This window comes from Grampus griseus (assembly GCF_964374135.1).
Source record: "Grampus griseus genome assembly, chromosome: 6".
Classification (NCBI taxonomy): domain Eukaryota; kingdom Metazoa; phylum Chordata; class Mammalia; order Artiodactyla; family Delphinidae; genus Grampus; species Grampus griseus.
The window spans coordinates 53,578,372-53,601,816 of NC_139000.1; the positions used below are offsets into that span (position 1 = coordinate 53,578,372).

The following is a 23,445-nucleotide window of genomic DNA, read 5'->3' on the forward strand; positions in this document are numbered from 1 at the left end:
GGATATCTCATTTATGTATTTCTTTCATTATATATTTATTTAGTAAAATAAAACAGCCATGTTGATTTCAAATTTAGATGAAAAGAAAAGTGAAGTCATTTTAATTTATGTCTGCTAAATATGATAATGATCCTATTTAGCTGTTTTTAAAATAACACAATCTGATGTTAGTATTTAAGTATAACCAAGTAAGGTGTACACATAGATATAGGGCAATAAATACTTTGACAGGTGCAGGAAATGGTGTCAGCTTTCCTTTCCATAGACCAAACAAAATGCTTAAGCATGCTCCACAGTAGTAAGTTGATTTTATAAATAAATCATGTAATAATGGCTATTAATAGCTAATAGTTACTGATCATTTACTACATAACAGGCACCATTTTATGTACTTTTCAGGAATTAACTCATTTAATCTTCATTACAACTTTCTGAGATGGGTACTGTTATAATTTCTATTTCCACAGACAAGGTGAACACTTGAAGTTTGGATAGGTTAAATAGCTTTATCCAAATCACACAGCTGGTAAAAAATAGATTTGGAATCTGCACTTAGCCCATGCTCCCAACCATTCTGTCACAAAAAAAGAACTTAACTTTTTACGTATGTCAATGGTATGTGTGAATGACTACTGAGGAACAGTCCCAAAAGCTGGTATAGGGAACATATGGACTTTCTGTTGCTATTTGGGAGTTCCTTACACCTTAGTTAACTGTTTACTAACACCCCACTACTCTCCTCTCTTACTCAGAATGGAAGCTGCAGAAGATGTACTTGCAATGGTAAAGAAATGGAGATGGAAAAGGCGAGACTATTTTGGAGGATACTTACCATTGCACACTTAGATTTCAGAAGTTCTATGATCATGGAAGTTGCAACTCTAAGAGAAACATTCCACGGGGTTTAAATCACTCCATCTTTGGGGTATGACTCCTTTATATAATTAGTCCTCAGTGAACAACAGTAATGTAAACAAATGTATCACAGATATATAAAATCTGTATCTATAGCCCTCAAGTCAGCATAAAAATATGGCAGCAAAGAGCTTTGATTTTCATACTTCCCCCTAGCTGGAGATGATTCATTAGCTAAAAAATGAGCAAAGAACAGGATAAGAGTGAAAGTCACTAAAGAGTATGCCTAATCCATAAATTATGCTCATTACTCAATCATAACCCATGGGACGGAGGAGAAGGCTTGAATAAACACACACTGGGGTAAAGACTGGTAATTTCTAGGGGAAAAAAGACACAATTATATTAGGAAATGAAGTGTCACAAATTGTTGCTGAATTTGTCTCTGACATTAACACACTTGCAGTGGGGAAGAGAGGAGACTTTTAAACACTGGATTGGGTAATAGAGGCAGACCATAATATCCTTAGTCATTGTTCTTCAAGGGTAAGAAGATAAGTATTAACGCATTTGTTGGAGGCCTGTCTGGAGCCAGAGTCAGAGTCAGGCACAGATAATTCCTAAACATCTTTTCAGTTCTAAATGTTCTAAGCTCCTGAGTAAATACTGGAGAGATTTTGTTTTTTAAAAAAAGGCACCACCAACAAAAACAAACCCTTCTTTCTTTATAGGTACTAGAAATAATAACTCTTTAATTCTGATACCTAGGATCAACTTGTCTTTCATACTGCTAGAATGAATACATATGAGATATTGCTTGCACACTATTTCCCCAGAAATTTCCAAGACATACATTTGAGAAAAGTACTCAATTTTTGGCATATCAGATTGAAAGCAGCTAACTATTTCCACACTGTACACTACTGAAACAGCTAAATTCCCAAGCAATTCTGTGCACAGTTGAAAGATGCTGCTGTGTTCTTTTTGTTTGTTCTTTACTGATTGCCTCAGACCGTTATGAAAATAATGTGTCACATTATTCTATAGCAGAAGAGAAATCTTTCCATTGTTCTGCATATGTATCCAGTAATGAATGTAAACACATAGATATGTGCATACTTGCTGACAGACGCTTCTTCATAGCTGACTCTATTATCAGGTTCTATGTAAATGTCAGGACTCTGATCCATTGAATTCAGTAAATTAGTGCTGTCTGCATCCTATCATGCCTTAGCATATACCTTGACTAAGCATGACCCTGAATATTCCCTGCTTGCTTATTCGCTAGGATGATTATGTATGTCAATTTATTTTAGTTACAACCAATTTTTCTGTTTTCTTTATCTTCAGGTGTCTTATCCACAAGTCCAGATGTATAATATCTCTAAATTATGTGTTTTGTATTTTACCTAGGTCTTGAATATCCTCTCACCAATAAGCTAGTCAACTGCAAAATCAAGCAACGGTATGAAAATGGCAAATTAAGAAAATAAAATACCTTGCAAATTTCACACCATAAAATTTATTATGAAGATAGAATATAGTAATGTTGATCATTATAATATCTTACATTGGTACAATGTTTTATTGCTTTCAGGCTATTCTGTACACATTCTTTTAACAAATATTTACTGAGCATGTATTCTGGCACCTGGAAAAAAGGAACATGACCTCTACAGTCATAAGGGCTGCATAACATAAGGGGCAGGTGGTCAAAAATAAGAAAGGAAATAAGATCATTAGACATTTTCTTAAACCTATGAAAGAGAAAAATAGAATATTAAAGTGTGCATATTAGATCAACTAGTCAAGGAACGTTACCTCTGAAGAAGAGATATTTAGGTTGAAACTGAAGGATAAAAAGAAGTCAGTCCTATGGAAAACAGGAAGAAAAATATATCAGGAAGATATAGTGTGGCATGTGCAAAAGCCATGACACAGGAAAGATCCTGGTATTTAGGAAGGAACTAGAAGTCTAGAATGGTTGGTTAAAATGAATGAGAAGGACATTAGAAACAATGAGGTTTAAAAAGTAGATAAAAACTAAACATGTAAGTAGTGTAAACAAATTTTTTAAACTGTGGGTCATGATCCACAATTTAATGGGTCACACATACTAGCATTAAAAAAAGAAAGAGACTATAGTAGACCAGACAACATCAGAACGTATCACACCTAGTAAGGATAAGAATTACCTTGAGAAACTTTGTTTCTGTCATATGCATATATGGTGTGTGTGTGCATGTGTATATTTATCTGAGTATAAAAATGTACATCTAATTTTTTCAATGTGGATGGTTGTTTAAAAAGCTTAAAGACATCATTATGGACTATGGCAAGAAGTTTGGATGTTATTTTAAGCTGGGATAGGAGTTTAAGGAAGCTAAGGTACAGGGAGGTAAGGGAATGTTCCAGACAGAGAAACAACCTAAAGGAAGGCCTGAGGTCAGAGAGGTAACAGGAAACCATGAGGAAAGGGAGTAGCAAACAGGGCACAATGCTACAGATAAGCCATGTAAGATGATTCTGAAACATGTTCATTAGATATAATGAGAGGAGGTAATCTTATTGTAAGGTGTTTCCATGTAGTGCTAGCAAATATATGTCTGATTGGACTAGACTGAGGATATAAGTAACTAAAGGCAGCCACAATGAATCAGTTTTAAATATTTTCAAAAAGTTTGGGAGCTAGGAGAATTTGGGAACTGGGAGAACTGTTGTTAGAGATAGCGGCAGCAATGGCCAACAGCATTTGAGATGATTGTGGTCGTGTGGTGTCCTTATTGGACAACTTCTGGGGTGTGTTTTTGCCTTTGGTCTGGCTGCTGTCTAACAATGCTTGTACCTGTCTTTTTTCAGCTTGATTCTTCAGACTTCCTAGAAATTCTGAGTCACAAATATCTTTCAATAAATTCACTGTTTTGCTTAAATAAGCCAGACTTGGTTTCTGCTGCTTGAAACCAAGAACTCTTAAAAGAGTTTTTCATTGTGAAGTTTTTATGGGAGTCACCAAAGCCCTGCAGAGAAGTAGCTAGATTATTTGGAATCTTCAACAAATTGCAGTCTTGTGGTATGTAATATCTGGTTGTCTAACATGCACTACTTTTTTGAGTTTTGACATAGATCATTTCTTGAATGCTCTAAGTCAGACTGAAGGCAGAAGGTACATCAGAGTGGTGACATGTCCATTTTGTGCAAGACACCAAAGGGGAAAACAGTAATTCAGAAAGGAATTCAAGTGACGTAACATAAGAGACTATTACCTAAGAATCAAAAACAATAAATTAAATATAAAGTAATAAAATACTAGAATCACTAATGAAACACTTGATTTAAATTCAGAAGACATACTTATTTCTGCTAATTTCAACTGCTAAAATAGGTAAAAAATAAAAGCATTTATCGAGTTGTTGCCACAACAGCTACAGAGGAAATGCAAGAATGAATTATTAAAATGCAATAATAATCCTTGCAATAACTAATTGAGCTTTTTCATTCATATGTAGTATTTTTAATATTATATATGTTGATAATGTACAGAGTACTGAAATCATAACTTTAAATTATCATTACATAAAGATATTTGGACATTTACACTTTACTGTGTATTTCAATTCTTCATTCGTATATTGTAAAGTAGTGGTTCTCACACTTTAGTGCACATCAGAACACCTGAAGGGTTTGTTAAAACACAGATTGCTAGGCTCCATTCCCCGAATTCCTGATTCAGTAGAACAGGGCTAGGGAACCAAAACTGGCATTTCTAACAAGGTTGGCGTTTCTCAGATGAGGTACGTGCTGCTGATCTGAGGAACACACTTAGAGAACCACTGTACTACAGGATAATAAAAATGTGAAGACCAACTTTCACAGGAGTAAGGAAAAAAAGTGCTATTTCACAACTATTAGTGCTTTTAGTTTATTTGAGTTTTTTAAAAAGTCAAAGTCCACAGTTATAAAAGAAGTTTTATATTCTGTGGCAGTTATCCATGAAAGCATTACCAAAATTTCTGTTCACTGCTATAATGGTTTTTGAAGCATACCAAAAAGGTGCACATAATAAGTACATATAGAGGTCATCTGCCCTGACAACAGAAGTCAGGGAAGTAGATATAGACTTAAATCAACTTTGGCAGGAATGACATCATAAAAGATTTTGATCCAGAGTTACTGGTCTAAATTTACAAATAAGAAAAACTAGGCTGGATCATATGGTAGTTCTATTTTTAATTTTTTGAAGCACTTCCATACTGTTTTTCATAATGCCTGTACTAACTTACATTCCCACCAATCGTGCACAAGAGTTTCTTTTTCTCCACATTCTCTCCAACACTTACTTCTTATTCAGCCATTTGCAACAACATGGATGAACCTTGAGGGCATTATGCTAAGTGAAGTAAGTCAGACAGAGAAAGACAAGTATTGTATGATATCACTTATATGTGGAATATTAAAAATCAAACTCATTGGTGAAGCAAGTCAGAAAGAGAAAAACAAATATCGTTTATTAACGCGTATATGTGGAATCTAGAAAAATGGTACAGATGAACCTATTTGCAGGACAGGAACAGAGACGCAGATGTAGAGAATGAACATGTGGACACGGGGGCGGAGGGTCGTGGGGGGTGGGATGAATTGAGAAATTGGGGTTGACATAAATACACTACCATGTGTAAAACAGATAGCTAGTGGGAACCTGCTGTATAGTGCAGGGAGCTCAGCTTGGTGCTCTGTGGTGACCTAGAGGGGTGGAATGGGGGTGGGGGGGTGGGAGGGAGGTCCAAGAGGGAGGGGATATATGTATACATACAGCTGATTCACTTCGTTGCACAGCAGAAACTAACACAACATTGTAAAGCAACTATACTCCAATTTTAAAAAAATCAAATTAATTGAAACAGAGAGCAGAATGGCGCAGGGGCTGGGAGGTGGGAGAAATGGGGAGATATTGGTCAAAGGGTAAAAACTTTGGGTTACAAGATGAATAAGTTCTGGGGATCTAATGTACAGCTTAGTGACTATAGTTAATAATACTGTATTGTATACTTGAAAAAAAAAGAAAAGAAGAACTGAGCAACCATATACATACACATAAGCTCAAAAAAATTGTACTAGAATAAAAAAGCTGAAAAAAAAGGTATGTTAATACTATGTTAGCAGCATCTCAATTCAGTTCCATTCATTTCTCCTTGTATATTTAAAACTACCAAGTAATCTGCTCCTGTGTCTCACCTGTCATCAAATGCTATTCTTTATTCAATTCATTCAACACATACAGATTGAGCACCTATCATATACGACTGTTGTAGGTATGAGAGAGAGAATGGGGAGCAAACAAACAAGGTACTGGGCCCACATGACAGTTACATTCTAGTGGGGAAAAGACAGATATTAGATAAGTTAAAAGTAGATAGTGGAGAATGACAGATAGTCGTAAGTGTTGTGGAAGAAATGTCTCTGTTAGAAACAATAAGGAAACTTAGGGCACAAAAAAACTGTTCGGCCAATAATAAGACTGAGGAGGATCCAATAACAGAGGAAGAAAACAGAAGAATATAAAGTCAAAGAAGACAAAGAATCAAGGATAGAGTGGCTGACTAGTTGATTGCTAGAGATTTACAAAAGTTAATCTAGAAGAATGTCTATTAGATTTAACAAATGGAGGTCTTCAATGACTTTGATAACAGCAATTTCATTGTAATGTGGAGAAAAAAGCCAGCTTGGAAGAGAGTGAAGAATATGAGGTTAATCCTAAGAGGATTCACTACAAAGGAACAGAGAAACCAGGTACTTGTTAGAGATGGATATGTTATCAAGTGGGACTTTCAAAAATGGATAAACGCAGCTGAAGCATGTGTGTATGTTGTTGAGGCCAACCCAGGTGCTAAGTCCAGGCAAACAGGTGGTATGCCCCATACCCAAAGTTAGGCACACTGCTGGACTCGGGCAGTTTGGGACCTCAGAGCATTCCCTGGAGGCGAGTCTATTCGTCTGACTCCTTCTGAGGGCCAGACTAAGATTTGTTGGATTTGTCCCCTCCAAAACCTTCTGGCCATTACAAAGCTCAACCCTTGTGAACCAGCCTTCAACTCCATATAGCTGGGGGATCTACTCTGTATAGCTGGGGGATCTACAAGACTGTAGTCTCTTGTGAAGCACAATACAGTGTTTCCCAACCTTTTCCAATGCATACTCCCAAACAAAGAGTTCTCACTCTAGCTTCCAAATATTTGTTCAAGCAGAGATTTTTATAAGTTTAACTTCTTTTGCAGTTAGTTTTATAAGAGTAACTATACTAAAAGTGAATATGTTTTTTCAGACAATACAAATAACCCCATTTCCTGCTCTCATTAAACCCTCCCCATCCTGAACCTGACCTGGTTAGTAATCAATGCTTTTAACTATTAATCCCCATTTCACAAATTAGGAAATCTAGGTGCAAATGTGTTATTTGCCTGATGTTATACTGTAGTCAGTAGGAGAAATGATACTTGAACTTGGGTCTCTAGTGTTCATTTAAGAAAATAATACAGGTTGGTTCTAAACCTAAAAAGGCACATGTGGATTTCCTTTATTTTTACCTTTAAAAAAAAAAAAAGGAGGGAGGAGGAGAGGAAGAGAAAATTTAAAGGTCTAAACTTTTCCAAGTGTTATCATACAGAATTATTCTGGACACTATGCTACTGGATATGAAAATATCACAGAGCAATTGCCCTTAATGTGCATCAATTAATTCTACGAATGAGAAATATTAAAAAGGAATACAGCCAGGGCAGTCAAATAATAGCGTTTTCTTCTGGAAGCTGTTTAACTATAATATTCGATGTTGAAAAATTAGTAAATATGGACTTTTCTATATATTTTATGAATATCCAAAGAACATCCTATATTCACAAAATAAATTTAACTATAAAAGTATAAGATGGGATTAAAAAAAACATACAATGATTCATACGAACAACACTCCTAGTCTTAAAGAGTCATCAGTCATAAAAAACCCCACGAGTTTATTATCTACAATAAGATATACAATAATACAATAGCATAATGTATAAAATCTACTAAAAATTTTTTTTGTGATTGGCCAACTCTTCCCCCCAAACCTCCAAATAACTCATGATCAAAAGACCTCTACCTACAGATCACTGGAAAGGAACATGTGTTGAAGGTCAAAAAATATGAACTCTAAATACTAGCTAACTAGAGGTACAAATTATTGCACCTCTCTGGGCCTCAGTTTACCCACCTGTAAAGTGGAAAGATTAGAATAAATGATCTCCATGACCTTCACAACTCTGATATTCTGAGAAGCCATATTTGAAAGCCTTCCATTACTCTAGGAGGCAGATTGAAAAACATCTTGCTGTGATTTATGTCAGAGTGTTCTGCCTATGTTTTCCTCTAAGAGTTTTACAGTATCCAGGTTTACATTTAGGTCTTTAATTCATTTTGAGTTTATTTTTGTGCACGGTGTCAGGGAGTGATCTAATTTCATTCTTTTACATGTAGCTGTCCAGTTTTCCCAGCACCACTTGTTGAAGAGACTCTCTTTTCTCCATTGTATATTCTTGCCTCCTTTGCTATAGATTAGGTGACCATGGGTGTGTGGGTTTATCTCTGAACTTTCTATCCAAAATAAACAAATGGGACCTAATTAAACTTAAAAGCTTTTGCACAGCAAAGGAAACCATAAACAAAACAAAAGACAACCCTCAGAATGGAAGAAAATATTTGCAAACGAAGCAACCAACAAGGGACTAATCTCCAAAATATACAAACAGCTCATGAAACTCAATATCAAAAAAACAAACAACCCAATCAAAAACTGGGCGGGCTTCCCTGGTCGCGCAGTGGTTGAGAGTCTGCCTGCCAATGCAAGGGACATGGGTTCGTGCCCACATGCCGCGGAGCGGCTGGGCCCGTGAGCCATGGCCGCTGAGCCTGCGCGTCCAGAGCCTGTGCTCTGCAACGGGAGAGGCCACAACAGTGAGAGGTCCGCATACCGCAAAAAAAGAAAAAATGGGCAAAAGATCTAAATAGACATTTCTCCAAAGAAGACATACAGATGGCTAAAAAGCACATGAAAAGATGCTCAACATCATTAATTACTAGGGAAATACAAATCAAAACTACAATGAGGTATCACCTCAGACGGGTCAGAATGGCCATCATCAAAAAAATCTACAAACAATAAATGCTGGAGAGGGTGTAGAGAAAAGAGAACCCTCCTACACTGCTGGTGGCAATGTAAACTGGTACAGCCACTGTGGAGAATGGTACTGAGGTTCCTTAAGAAACTAAAACTAGAGCTACCAAATGATCCAGCAATCCCACTCCTTGGCATATATCCAGAGAAAACCATAATTTGAAAAGATGTTCATTGCAGCACTATTTACAATAGCCAGGACATGGAAGCAATCTAAATGTCCATCGACAGAAGAATGGATAAAGAAGATGCAATACACATATGCAATGGAATGTTAGTCATAAAAAAGAACGAAATAATGCCATCTGCAGCAATGTGGATACACCTAGAGATTGTCATACTGAGTGAAGTCAGTCTAAGTCAGGCAGAGAAAGACAAATGTCATATGATATTACTTATATGTGGAATCTAAAAAAAGGGTACAAATAAAATTATCTACAAAACAGAAATAGAGTTACAGATGTAGAAAACAAACTTATGGTTACCAGGGAGTAAGGAGGGGAGGGATAAATTGGAAGACTGGGATTGACATATACACACTACTATATATAAAATAGGTAACGAATAAGGACCTACTATATATAGCACAGGGAACTCTACTCAATACTCTGTAATGGTCTATATGGAAAAAGAATCTAAAAAAGAGTGGATATATGTATATTTATAACTGATTCACTTTGCTGTACACCTGAAAATAACATAACATTGTAAATCAACTATACTCCAATAAAAATTTAAAAAAATAAATATAATAAAATAAAACTGAATAACAACAAAAAATAAACCTAAAAAAAATATCCTTCCATTTTTGGAGATGAATGAAACAGGCTCTTCTCTAAATGTAGAGGACCTCAGTGCTCTTTTTTACACAAAATGGTAGTTCTCTCTCCAAGAGCTTTCTAAGTAATCAGCCATATACTTACTGAAATCCAAGCGGCAAGTGGATTCATTAACCAGATCCTACACCGATTTGAACGTATATATCAGCAGAAGCATAAAGAAAGTAGCCTCTTCATCTCAGTTACAGAAATACCATACAACCATTTCTTCTAAGTAGAGAACATTTAAATGATAATAATAAAGCATAATTTTACCTGCAAAATCCTAAAACTTACTATTTCACTGAAAGACAAAAGAGAAACTTGAAGAGTATCCCTATTAAGGTTTTTTATTAATTATTTAAAAAGCACATGGAAAGGATAATTGGATGGCTTCAGAAAACGCACTACTTATATGATTTTCAAATAAAGGTGAGTCCAATGGATTTTGAATAGATCTAGTCAATGTCAGTATATTAATCATGTATCATGTCCATCACATACCATGTGATGTTATTAAATATTATTCAGATAAGAGTTCTGTGGTCAGTTTTTAAAACATGACATTTCTTTCCTAGAGGATTTCTCAGAGCCTTTAAAAAAAACTAACAGAAATTTAGAGTCCGCAAAAGAAGTTCATGCAGTGTTTTCCTGCTTGTGAAATCACAGAACCTCTTAATGGGACATTTTATGAAACACAGTTTGGTAAATTCTCTATTGGGTTTGATGAGAAATCTGTAATTTAAACAGGAAGATTATGAGAATGCTTTCTACCAGTCAAGTCTTATTGCAATAGATACCCATTACAATGAACACCCTGACATTCTAAAACACTAATCATCTCTAAACAGCGGATAAGCTTCAAAGACCACTTGATATAAGAAAATCCTTTAAAATTAAAAAAGTTTTTTCAAAAAAGATTTCTTAATTTGGACAAGATATAGTATGATGTCTTTATTTCCACTTTGACTAATATGATAAAGGAATAAGTGGGGAAGTATGAGTCAAAAAAGGAGTGGGGGAAAGAAAAAAAATCATTATTTAAAAAAATTGATTTCTCGGCTACATCAAGAAATTTCAATTGAATTGGACTCTCTCTACGTGGTATGCACTGTTTTCCAGCTGTTTTAATTACAATCTACTAAATTATTAGATATCATAAATTGTAAGAATCCATAACAATGGACAAGACTATGATCCAGCCCAGTAAAAAATATTCTTGGGAAAACTATTGCAAGGAAATACACAAATGTGGGCTCCTACAGAAGCAATGGTAAGCAAAAACAAGAGTTAGGTTACCTTCTCCCTTGAGTAAAAAGCTATTCTACTCCAACACACCACTATAAAGCAGTCTCAGTTGTTCTCTTGAAATACATCCTCACTCACTGACTCACACTGTTAAATCCTGTTATGCTACCAGTAACGTCCATAGTCATAGAGAGAACCAGTAAATACTTCAGTATTGTCAAATTATAATGATTACACATTTTCACATAAGTGATGACACATATCTGTGAGGGCTATCATCACCTCTTGAGTGAGACCCCTTGCATTATGGTTACTTGGCATGGGGCTACTGGTGACAGGAGCAACAGTGAACCAGTACTTACTAACCATGCACAGGCTGCAGGGCCATGTACTGGGTGCTTGAAAGTTCATGATAAAGATCGGCATCCCTATCTTCTGCGAGTTTCATTAGCAAAAAGCATTTATTATCACAAAGAAGTGGGAATCTCACTATGATCCAAGTCAGGGACCAAACACTAGTTGGCTATTAATTTAATATGGTGGAGCAGAAGAATATGAAATACTCTCTCCTAACACACATGGAAGTGTATCAAATAAAAAGAGGGAGTATAAAGACTTTAAAATGAACTTTAGAGACAAAAATTGTACATAGTTAAATGTCAGCACTACAAAATTACAGAAAGATTGGAATAGCTTAAGCTGAAAATTTTTTTTGGTTATATTTGAAGAAAGATGTTCATAGTCCTCTAGCTACTAAAATTTTGAGTGTAATTCATGGCAACACAATGTTTCTTTAGTAAATATGAAAATGGTGCTACAGAATCTTTAGTCAAAAGTTGTACTGAAATTGAAATTGTAATGAAAGGTTTTCAAAGACGCATCTTCTCTATCTTGACCAACGGCGCACATTTGTGACATAATTAGCTGGAGTTGAGGATGCAGTCTGGGCCCACACAGACTAGATCAAAACTAATTGGACTTTGTGGCAAATGAACTCATGACCTAGACCTCATTAGTCATGATCTAACCAACTGACTTCACGGGCCATAGAAAATTCATGTTGGCATGAGATGTTTACTTTGAATTATTTCTGCACTTAAATGGGGCCTATAATTTTAAAGAGCCAACTTTAGAGATGCTGATTTTCTAAGGTTTTGTGAATGAATGAACTCACCAATCTCACATTTACCTATGATATGGAAGACCCTAATGTCAGCGGTTGGGTCGTTTTAAAAGGCACAAGGCAATATGCAGAAGTCAGAACCATAAATAGGAGAGGAAAATATTTTTTAAAAAACCTAGAGCACATAATTGTACGGTGATAACTAATGTTTATTGAGTGTTTACAATTTCTCAGAAGCTACACAAAATACCTTTGATAAGCTATCTCCATATTTCATAAATGAAGAAAGTGAAGCAGGCTGTGTGTCTTTCACAAAGTCTCACATTAGTAATCACTCTCTTCTACCTTGGGTCAATGATAAATGACCGTGATAGATACTACGGAGTTAACTCTCTCAACACCCATGCCAACTATCCTTTTCCCTTGCTGCCATCTACCATATAGACATGAAAGCTACAAACCTGCATTCCTAGATTCTTCTGCAGCTAGCTACTACTTTTTTTTTTTAATTAATTATTTTTGGCTGCATTGGGTCTTTGTTGCTGCGCGCAGGCTTTCTCTAGCTGCGGTGAGCGGGGGCTACTCTTCGTTGTGGTGCGCGGGCTTCTTATTGCTGTGGCTTTTCTTGTTGTGGAGCATGGGCTCTAGGTGCTCGGGCTTCAGTAGTTGCAGCACACGTGGGCTCAGTAGTTGTGGCGCACAGGCTTAGTTACTCTGCGACATGTGGGATCTTCCTGGACCAGGGCTCAAACCTGTGTCCCCTGCATTGGCAGGCGGATTCTTAACCACTGTGCCACCACAGAAGTCCCCTAACTACTACTTTGTTACACAGTTATGGCCAATGAGATATAAGCAAAATGGACCTGGGAGTTTCTGGGAAAGCGTGTGTGTGCGTGTGTGTGTGTGTGTGTGTACATATATATATATGTACGTATATAACATATATGACATATCCTCTTCTTCCACCTTCTCTCTTCTTGCTGTCTGGAATACAGATGTGATGGCTGTAACCAAAGCAAATTTACTACTGTACCAGCAAATCTTGGCCCTGATATCCTTGAGCTGCTAAACTAATGTCAGCCACAGACTAAGAGGAAGTACAATTGTAGATGTTTCTACAGGCTCATTTCCTGTCATCTTTGGGTAGCTTAGCACTAAGCTGGCTCAGCTGGTCTAAGTTAATCCTAATGGAAGAACAGGCTGATGGAACTGAGCTTCAGAGGCAACCCACTCCTCCCTAGATAAGAAAGCCATTTTTTTCCTACTATATAACCAGTTAATGTCTACTGCCCTGATCCCTAGAAATATGTAGCACTCTGTGAGGCCAGAGATCTTCTACTGGAGCAATTTCCATGGTACAATCCAGTCTAACTAGAGGGATGTGATTTATGCCAGCTTGTAAGATTTTCTCCACTAAGGTTTATTTTATATCTGCACCACATGGTGTCAGTTATTTGCACAATATGCTACCTCTGGATTTCTTACTACCGGACAAAAATCAAAGTCCTAATTTGTTTAAACCTCTTTTTGTCAGATTTTCTTGGTTTCTTAGCTGACAGAATGCTGTAATAAATGTAAGATAAAATGTTATGGAATGGCAGAATGATAAATTAGCCCTCCAGTGGGGTCTGGTAAGGCTTTACCTAGGATATCTTTGAACTAGGAGAACACACTAGGTAGGAAATGGTACCTTCCTGAACAAAGTTAGAGTATATAATGACCTTACTCTGAGGTAGTTGTGACAGATCTACCACAGGCAAGGATGAAACGACAATACAATTCAGTGACCTCTAGCAGTGTCTAGAAACCCATTTATTTTCCCTGATAGCATAAAGGACCAAGTGGCAGGCATCCCTATTTTTTTTCGGGATAAATGCCAACAGGAGTTTGGATTTATGGTAGAGATTCCAAAAGCAGGCTCCAGGATGCCCTGGCCTTACACAACAAAGAGGTAAAAAAATATTCAGTGTGTCTAAAATATGTAAAGTATTATAGATTCACTAGAGTAACAGAAATGTATTGACCCTTTATTATGTGTCAATCACCTAAATAGATGTAAATACAATAACAAAATGACAACAGTTCCCATTCAGGGAGAGTTCTTCTTAGTGTGATAAATATCAATAAGCGTTCATAGCACCATGCGGAAGTGGAAGTCTGGGTACAGTGCTGTCTTTATCGTACAGGGGACAAATAAGTTAACTGCAGAGGAGAGCCAGGGTCCACGTCTCAAGGGAGGGGTGATGTGTTAGTCTATAAAGATATCGCTATACTGGGGGTAGTGGTTTTGGAAGGAAAGAGAAAAGGCAGAGAATGATATTCCAGCAGAGAAAACAAACCACAGGTCCAAAAATACAGAGGTGTGAAAGGAGAGTACTTGGGGAAACAAGCACAAAGTTGGTTGTTCCTAGAACAGGTGGAAGATGAAGCTAGAGAGGTAGGAAGGGGGAGAATGCCAAGGTGGAGAGTTTCGCTTTATTTTATAGGTAATGGAGATTTAAAGGCAGTGGTGATTTAGGCAGATTCAGTGACCAAAAGCAATGAGAAAAGAGAGACAGTCAAGATCAATGAAGAGTTTTCAGTTTTGTATCATCTACTGTATACCAGGCCCTGTGCTAGTTGCTTTACATACATAGCCTTAAATCCTCAGAACAATCCAGAAAGAGTAAGGCAATTACCCTCCCACTTCCCAGGAAAGAGTAAAAAAAGCTCAGAATAGTTAAGTACTTTGACCATGATTATAAAACTAATAGATAGTTAAACCAGGATTTTAAGTTGTTTAGTTATAATAATAGGTAACAATAAATGCATTTTCTACATACCATACACTCTTCTGGTGTTAGATTTATTGCAGTGGAACAAAAACAACATCAACAAAAAACGGACAAAAATCCCTGCCCTCATAGAGTTACAGGTTGGTGTCATGGGAATCTATGAAATCACCCAAGGAGTAGGTGCAGTAAGAATAAAGAAAGCAGAGGTTATCAACCTAGGGCACACAGAAGAGTCAATGAGAGAATTTGAATTCATTTTAGAACTTAGAGATCCAACAGATTGCAAACAAAAATCTGTGGTAAATGAAAACAAACCTGGTGACTTATAATAGTTATTAGTCCCTTTATTTATAATAACATCCTGAATCTTAACCCAAAGTGTCTGAAAAACTCAAATGAAATAAATGTACAAATTGACATTACTGTTGATGCAAAGGAGATGGGTTGGGAGTTTTAGGGGGACGAGAAGTTCAGACAGGAAAATAAGATTTATTGAGTACCAGGCACTTTTACATAAAGTAAGTACCTATTTAATAAATGCAAAAAACCCTCCTAATATAGTAATTTTATATTAGTTTACAGAAAACACGTACACAAAAATTCACCTTATTGGTGAATATTGTTCTTAGCAAACATACATCGGCTTAAGCTCAAACATCAATTTGGGACAAGTAGAAGGTGTCAGAAAGTACCTTACTTTTCTCTAACCGAGGTAGCGGGAGAATGAATACAACTCCCATACATAAACTTACATTGCTCCATTGGTATAGACAGTGTCGCTTCCTTCCACGTACTGCACCTGAGCTGGATAGACATGCTGTACCTGCTGCACAGTCTGTACCTGCTGCACCTGGAAAGCAAATATTAGGACTTTGGTGAGGGGCAGATACAATAGAATGAATATACAGCATTAGATTTACCTCAAAGATTTCTCTAGGGTGTTGATAAACATGAGAATGTTTTATGATGAAAACTGTTAGGTTCATGCTAATTTCAAGGTAAGTGCATGTTGAGTCCAAATCAACTGTAGCATTTATGCAAATAAATTCTGTAACATTCTTGCAGGTATATATGTACATACACACTTAAAGTGTTTAGGGTGAAATTCTGAAAGCTCCGCACTTATTTTGATGATTTATGAAATTCTCTTCACCTGGCTTGTGAATGCTACATGTATTTTTAAATTATGAAATTCACAATGGAAAAGTTCAAACACTTATACATAGAAAAAATACTATAATAAACCCCATGTAATCATCATCCAAGATAAATAAATGTCACTAGACCTTCCCCTTTAGCCCCTCACAAGATTACTTAAAAGTAAGTACAGAACTTGCATCATTTCACTGGTAATATTTCACTTTTTTCCTAAGAGAAAAGAGCTACTTTTAACATGAACACAATACTAACATCAGAAATAAAACATTAACAATTCCTTAATATCATATAAACCCCAGTGATTGTTCAAATTTCTCTAATTATTCCAATGTCTTCTTAGAGTTGGCTTGTTCAAATCAGATCCAAACAAGGTCTACATGTTACATCCAGTTGATATTTCCTATCTTTCTCTTTTAATCTCTAACAGTTTCCCATCCTTTTTATATCTTGACTATTAGTTATTGAAAAAACTGGATCATTTATCTAGTAGAATTTCTAGAATGCTAAATTTGGCTGATAGCATCCCTGAGATGTCATTTAATAAATTCCTCTATCTTCGTATTTCCTATAAATGAGTAGTTACATCAAGGGCCTTGAATAGATTCAATTTTTAAAAAGCTGTGTACTTCTTATTGCATCATATAGGTTGCCATAGAACAGCTGGTTGTCTCTCATTCTGCAATATTATTTGATCAGGGGGTTCAGGTGTTGTCAGTTGGATACACTGATTATAATGTTTCCTATCCATGTTTTACCTGAGGATATCACTAGTCATTGATGATCATTTTTTAGAGGGATTATTTCAATTAATAAAAGGCTGCAATCTTATGGTAATCTGATTCTGTTATGTCCTCTTCATTTATTAGTAGAATTCTATAAAGGAATTCCTCTTACTCGTATTTGCTTACTCTGAAATAAGCTTTGTACAGGAAGAACAGGATAAATGCATGATTCATTATTTATCAGTACTCAGAATAATGATTTTTCCCCCTAGCTCCCTCCCCAAGGTGACCAATGTTGCTTTTAGTTTGATTTTGCTTGTATTCTTATGATTTTTAACTTTTGAACATACTGTATTTGATTTTTTTAAACACAGCAGTCTTTTTTCCCCTAAAATTGTCCCATCTTTGACCAGTGATAGTCCCTTCAAACTGTATCCTGTGTCTTTTGACATGACTACAGTAATCTTTCTCTAACTCCCATGCTTTCTGTTATGATAAGATGGACGAGACCTACCTCTTGTATTTCCTGTCCTAGATCTGAAATCAACTATTTCTTTAAAAACCCCTGGGTCTTATTATTTAGGAGTAATATAAATATGCAAAAACTGTTCAGGAAAGCAACAGGCAAACTATTTGACATCTTTGTGATTTCTTCTACAGAAGCATTCACCATCTGAAGAGTTGCTGTACAATATTATTTTTAAAAATACAGTTTATAAGAGCAAGAAGTTAGAAGGAAAAGCCTTAATGACTGTGAAAAGCAGAGTAATTAAATAAATATAGGAAACCATTCTGTAGAATACATGGTTGATGTTAAAAGATTAAGTAAGACTGATACATACTTTAATAGCAAGATCTCTAAAACATATTCTAAGTGAAAAAGTATGTTGCTGAAAAATACCTACAGTGTAATTTGATTTATGTATATATCTGCATACATGGGCACATGTGCATACAAATGTACTTAAATATATAAAGGAAAATAGAAGGAGGCACACCAAACTTCTAAAAATGGTTACTTTGCTGAGCGACATTAAATGAGATGGAAGAGGGCTTCCCTGGTGGTGCAGTGGTTAAGAATCCACCTGCCAATGCAGGGGACACGGGTTCAATCCCTGGTCTGGGAAGATCCCACATGCTGCGGAGCAACTAAGCCCATATGCCACGACTACTGAGCCTGTGCTCTAGAGCCCACCAGCCACAACTACTGAGCCCGCGTGCCTAGAGCCCGTGCTCCGCAACAAGAGAAGCCACCACAATGAGAAGCCCGCGCACCACAACGAAGAGTAGCCCCCAATCTCTGTGGCTAGAGAAAGCCCTCCCACAGCAATGAAGACCCAACAGAGCCAAAAATAAAAACAAATAAATAAATAAATTTATTTAAAAAAAATGAGATGGAAGAGATGATGTGACTAATATCCTTTATGAATTCATATCTTGTATCTATTATATCAAATATATAACTCGATATATGGAAGGATTTCCACTTCTGGCCATGATGGAGTAAATACTACTGGAAATGCCCTCCCCCCCAACTAAACAAGTAGATAAGTAGACAAAATATGTAAAAGAATGTTTTCAGTCATTCAACAAAATGTATCGTAAGATTGTGTTCCTTAAAAGAAGGAAAAAAAGTAATGTGAACCCTATAATGATCTTAGCTTTTGACCTGGATGTAATCAGAGTGCAGAGCAAGAATGGAGAAACGAAGCAGAGCATCATGATCTCACTGAGGTGAGGAGACAGATACTGAATTTGGGAAAGCTGAGTCACCTGAAGTTTGGCGGCAGTATCAGAAAGGAACTTAAGCAGAGAAATAGATCCAGAAATGTTCACAGAGATCCCCTTGAGTCTGATGTTGAATACAAGCTGCACGTGTGTAGGGGGGCAGAGATGCTCAAATTCTGACCATCCACAGTGACATGACCTTATTGAACACCTAGGGCATTCTGTAGAAACACCAGAAGGGCAGAGCGAGCCTTAGCAGAAGGGCTAAATTAGGTCTAGAATAAAGACTACTTTAGGTCCATCCTAACAAATCTGAAAGAAAAGCCTTGATAATATCCACAAGTAACTGCCTATACAGAACTACATTTAACACTTTTAAAGGAAGACATCAAAATCCAGACATATAAAACCATAAGAACCATAATGTCCAGCATTCAAAAAAAAATTATTAGACACATGAAGAAGCAGAAAAATGTGATATATAACCAGGAAGAAAATCAATCAATAGAAACAAATCTAGAAATGGAAGATATGAAATGGCAGACAGAGACATTAAAACAGCTGTTCTAAATAGACTTAAGATTTAAAGGAAAACACAAACATGATGAGAAAAAAAGAAGCTATAACGAACCAAGTCAAATCTGTAGAGTTGAAAAATACAGTATCTGAAATGAAAAATTTGCTGAATGGAATTGAGAGCAGATTACATAATGCAGAAGAAAAGACAAGTCAAGTTGAAAACCTAGCAGTAAGAACTATCTCAAGAACAGAGAAAAAAAAGGAAATAATGAAGAATAGAGAACCAATGAACTATGGAACAATATCAAGTAGTTTAAAACAGTATAACTATAGTCCCAGAAGAAGAAGAAGAACAGAAAATATATTTGAAGAAAAAGTGGTAGAAACATCCAAATTTTATTAAAACTATAAACATTGTAAGAAGCTTAACATATGCCAATGTATAGAAAAAGAAAACCAAGCCAAAGTGCATCATAATTAGAGTGCTAAAAACCCGTATTAAGGAGAAAAACTTTTAAGCAAGACAGAAAACAGACGCATTATGTACAACGCAACAGGTATCAGAATGATTGAAAACTTCCCAGTCAAAAATAATGCAAGCTTAAGACAATCAAACAACGTATTTAAAGCAGTGAGAGGAAAATTTCAATCAAGAATCCTACAACCAGTGAAATATCTTCAAAAATGAAGAGGAAATCCTTTCTCAGACAAAAACTGAGAGAATTCATCCTGCTCTAGCAGATGTCCAGTGAAGGTAGCCACAAAAGAAGCCCTTTGGACTGAAGAAAAATAATACCAGATGGAAAACTGGACCTATACAAAGAAATGAGGAGCACTAGAAATGGTAACTTCGTAGGTAAAGGGTTTTTTGTTTGTTTTCTCATCTTTTAATTTCTATAAAAGATAACTGCCTATGTAAAGCAAAAATAGCAATATGTGTATACCAGGGTTTACTTACCACATATGTAGAAATGAAATGTATGTATGACAAAAATAGCACAAAAGAGAGGAGAGGGAAATGAAAACACACTTTTGTAAATTCTTATATGTTAAGTAGTGTAGTATTACTTGAACACAGGCTGTGATCAATTAAAGATATAAACACCATATTAAAAAATAGGATAGTCAATAGAGGAGATAAAATGCAATACTAGAAAACACTCAGTATATCCAATAGAAGGCAGAAATAGAGGAAATAAAAGAAGAACAAATGGAACAAACAGAAAATAACAAGAAGCTAGAATTAAATGCAACCATATCTATAATTATACTCAGTTTAAATCTTGACTGTCATAATGGGTAAAAATGTAAACCCTAACTATATACTCTCCACCAGAACACATTTTAAATATACAAAGACAGGTTAAAAATAAAAGGATATAAAAAGACAGGCTTTTGCAAACACCAATCACAAGAAAGACTGGTTATATTAGTATCAGTCAAAGTAGACTTCAAGACAACCGATATTACCAAAGATAAAGAGGGAAATTTCATCAAGAAAATTGTCAAGAATAAATAATATATCTTATATGTCTTTGCATCTAAGAACAGTTTCAAAATAACATGAAGCAAAAACGGAAAGAATCAAATGTCCTTAATTGGTTTCCTTCATGGGGGCCAATATGGTGTGGTGGCATATTCAGTTGATTTGGAAACAGGAGAACTGATTTTAAGTCTTTATGCTGACACTTGCTGTTTATATATTGGGATAGTCAATTCACTTCTTTAAGTAATAATTTCTTTGTGTGTAAAATAAAAATTGTATCCACTCTATCATAAAGAATTTTTGTGAGACTCCAAAACTATTAAACATAAATACAAAGCATGGCATAGGCATATATGATAATTATAATACATCTTGAATAATGAGAGACATTCTTAAATACTTCAAAATATGAATCTTGTCTTCTACATCTGTGTAATTTTCATCTTTACATCCCACTTGGCTTCAGCCATAAATATGCACAATAAATGTTCATCAAGGGTTCCTTCAAATCATGAGATTCTGTAATTAAAGTAGAAATGAAACTCAGAAAGTGTCAAGAATCTTGGAAAAGAATTCTAGATAGATGCTGGCTAACTCATCTAGGACATCAATATATAAATACGTCTCTTGATTACACTGAGACTTTACAGTACAGCATAAAAATAGGGCAAAATTCTTTGCATTATCTACCAAGTTAAGGAACTGATGAAGTAAACAGAAGACCTATTTACTTAAATAGAAACTAGAAAAACACTAAAAATACTGAATTATAGCATATTTTGGAGGTAACACTATTTTCATTATTATCCAGTAAGTATGGTTTGTCGACTAATCATTAGAAACTGGGCCAAAGGGGCCTTTGAAAGAATTCAGTGATGAGAGATGGAATTGCCTGTAATTTGAGAAAGTATTCTTTCAAGGGTATAATGATAGCGAAGGAAGTAAAAGAGGGGTAAAAAAGAAAGGAGAAAGGAAAAATAACTACCTTATGTACACATGTATCATTTCAACAATTAAAAGTTAAGGTCCTTCAGTCTTTTATTTAGATTTTAGTTGAGGGTTATTTGATTTTCTTTCCTTTGTGGGGGGGAGGGGACAGTAGGGCTCTATTATTAGTAAACGTGCATTGGAGAGCCACAGAAATGCTCCTTTCTACCTCAAATTAAAATTATTCGGATCCAGGAAGAGAGCTATGTATACAGAGTAACTTTATTGAGACTTACAAATCCAGTCACAGGATGGAAGTGCACACGTCGAGCATTTTTTATATTGTGATATATTCTCAAAGACCCAACATAGTGTAAACACACTATATTTATTGCTCAATATTAAATAATGCCCTGCACCTAGCAAAGGAAATGCCCAGTGAATATTTGTGAAGTTTATAGTATCTTCTAAATGTGGATGTGTATTCATTAAGAAGCAAAACCAAAAACAAAAACGAAGGAATGCTTATTATTCCAAACTGAACTGATGTGATTACTTTTAATGGCCTTTAATGTATCATTAAAGACCAAAGGTAAAAATTTAAAAGGAAGTTGCATGCTATTTTCTCTTTCCTAAAATAATTAACTGTGGTTCAAATTTGTTCAAATATTATTCTATACTGTCCTTATGTTAAATATTAAGTTCTAGTCAAATATTTACTAAATAGTTATCTATAAAAAGTTTATTTTTTATTTGATTTGCCATGCTGCAGTGCAGGAACTGCTCAGGTTAGCAATGCTGAAAGATATGGGGAAACTAGCATCCTGTAGGCATGTCATTACTATTCCCAATAACTGTATTTTCCATCCATCTTTGTGAAATCTATAAACTGTCACATTTTACTGCTTACCCTATCCAAGTCCTCAGGGGAAAGGAAGGAGATGATTAAATAAACTCTATAGGAAATTAATTTTCTCTTAATTTCATTGTCTTTCCCAGGATAAATTCTCAGAAGTGTTTCCTAAGAGAATGAACAAATATTTTTCACCACTTGAATTTTAATAAACAACAAAGTGGTGAAAATATGAACTGAAAAGAGATGGACAAAGGTGGAATTAACAGAAATAATCAACAATTTCTACAATTAACTGTTCATTTAATAAAAATGACCTTGGGCTAATTTCTAAAAGGCTACCTAGTACATATCAGAATGTTGGCGGTAATGAAGTCAAACCATAACAACATTCTGTACAAGAAATTTATCCATTCTCTGGCATCTGAAGGAAAAAAAATATCCCCCAGTATAAATATATGCAACAATGTATTTACATTCATACACTAGATGAATTAAGCAACTTAACACTATCTTACTAATACATATTTAAATGGAAGCACCTCTTATTACTATTCAAATGTAGTATTACAAATGCATTTGCTTATTTTTGTGAATTTTTATAATTCTTATTATTTATAAAAAGGAGTGAATACCAAAACAAACTGAGTACCACAGGAAAATGTGCTAGTTCAACAGAATCAGTTAGTAGATTTTCAGGACAAATTTATACAATATGTTGTTTTGGATGTGCTTCAAGAAAAATAAAATGAATCACACTTCAAAACAGAAATCCTTTTCAATAGTAAATGAAATCATTTATAATTGTTAAGCTTATTAGTCAGCTAAGAACAATACTAATCTCTTTGTAAAAGTGTCTTTATTATGTCAAGATCTTCATTGCCTTTCTTGTATAAAAGCATTCCTTACACACGTGATTGGCACAAAACATTTCAAACCTTAGTACTGAGAACTGTCAAAAACTGCATTAAGATAACTTTAATAGACTCACAAGAGATATGAAAGAGCTCTTAGCAGATTAAAAACAT

At 35.4% G+C, this 23,445-nt stretch overlaps 1 protein-coding gene across 3 annotated transcripts in view; it reads right to left on the reverse strand.

The window, feature by feature from the left end:
* RFX3 (regulatory factor X3) overlaps positions 1 to 23,445 on the reverse strand; it is a gene marked incomplete at its 3' end in the record, with an annotated part of 230,370 nt that overhangs the window by 96,867 nt on the left and 110,058 nt on the right. For all 3 annotated transcript variants that reach the window (XM_082657253.1, XM_082657254.1, XM_082657252.1), the window contains one exon: positions 15,777 to 15,874. In XM_082657253.1, the coding sequence (XP_082513379.1) occupies positions 15,777 to 15,874 (98 nt within the window). The remainder of the gene's footprint in view (positions 1 to 15,776; positions 15,875 to 23,445) is intronic.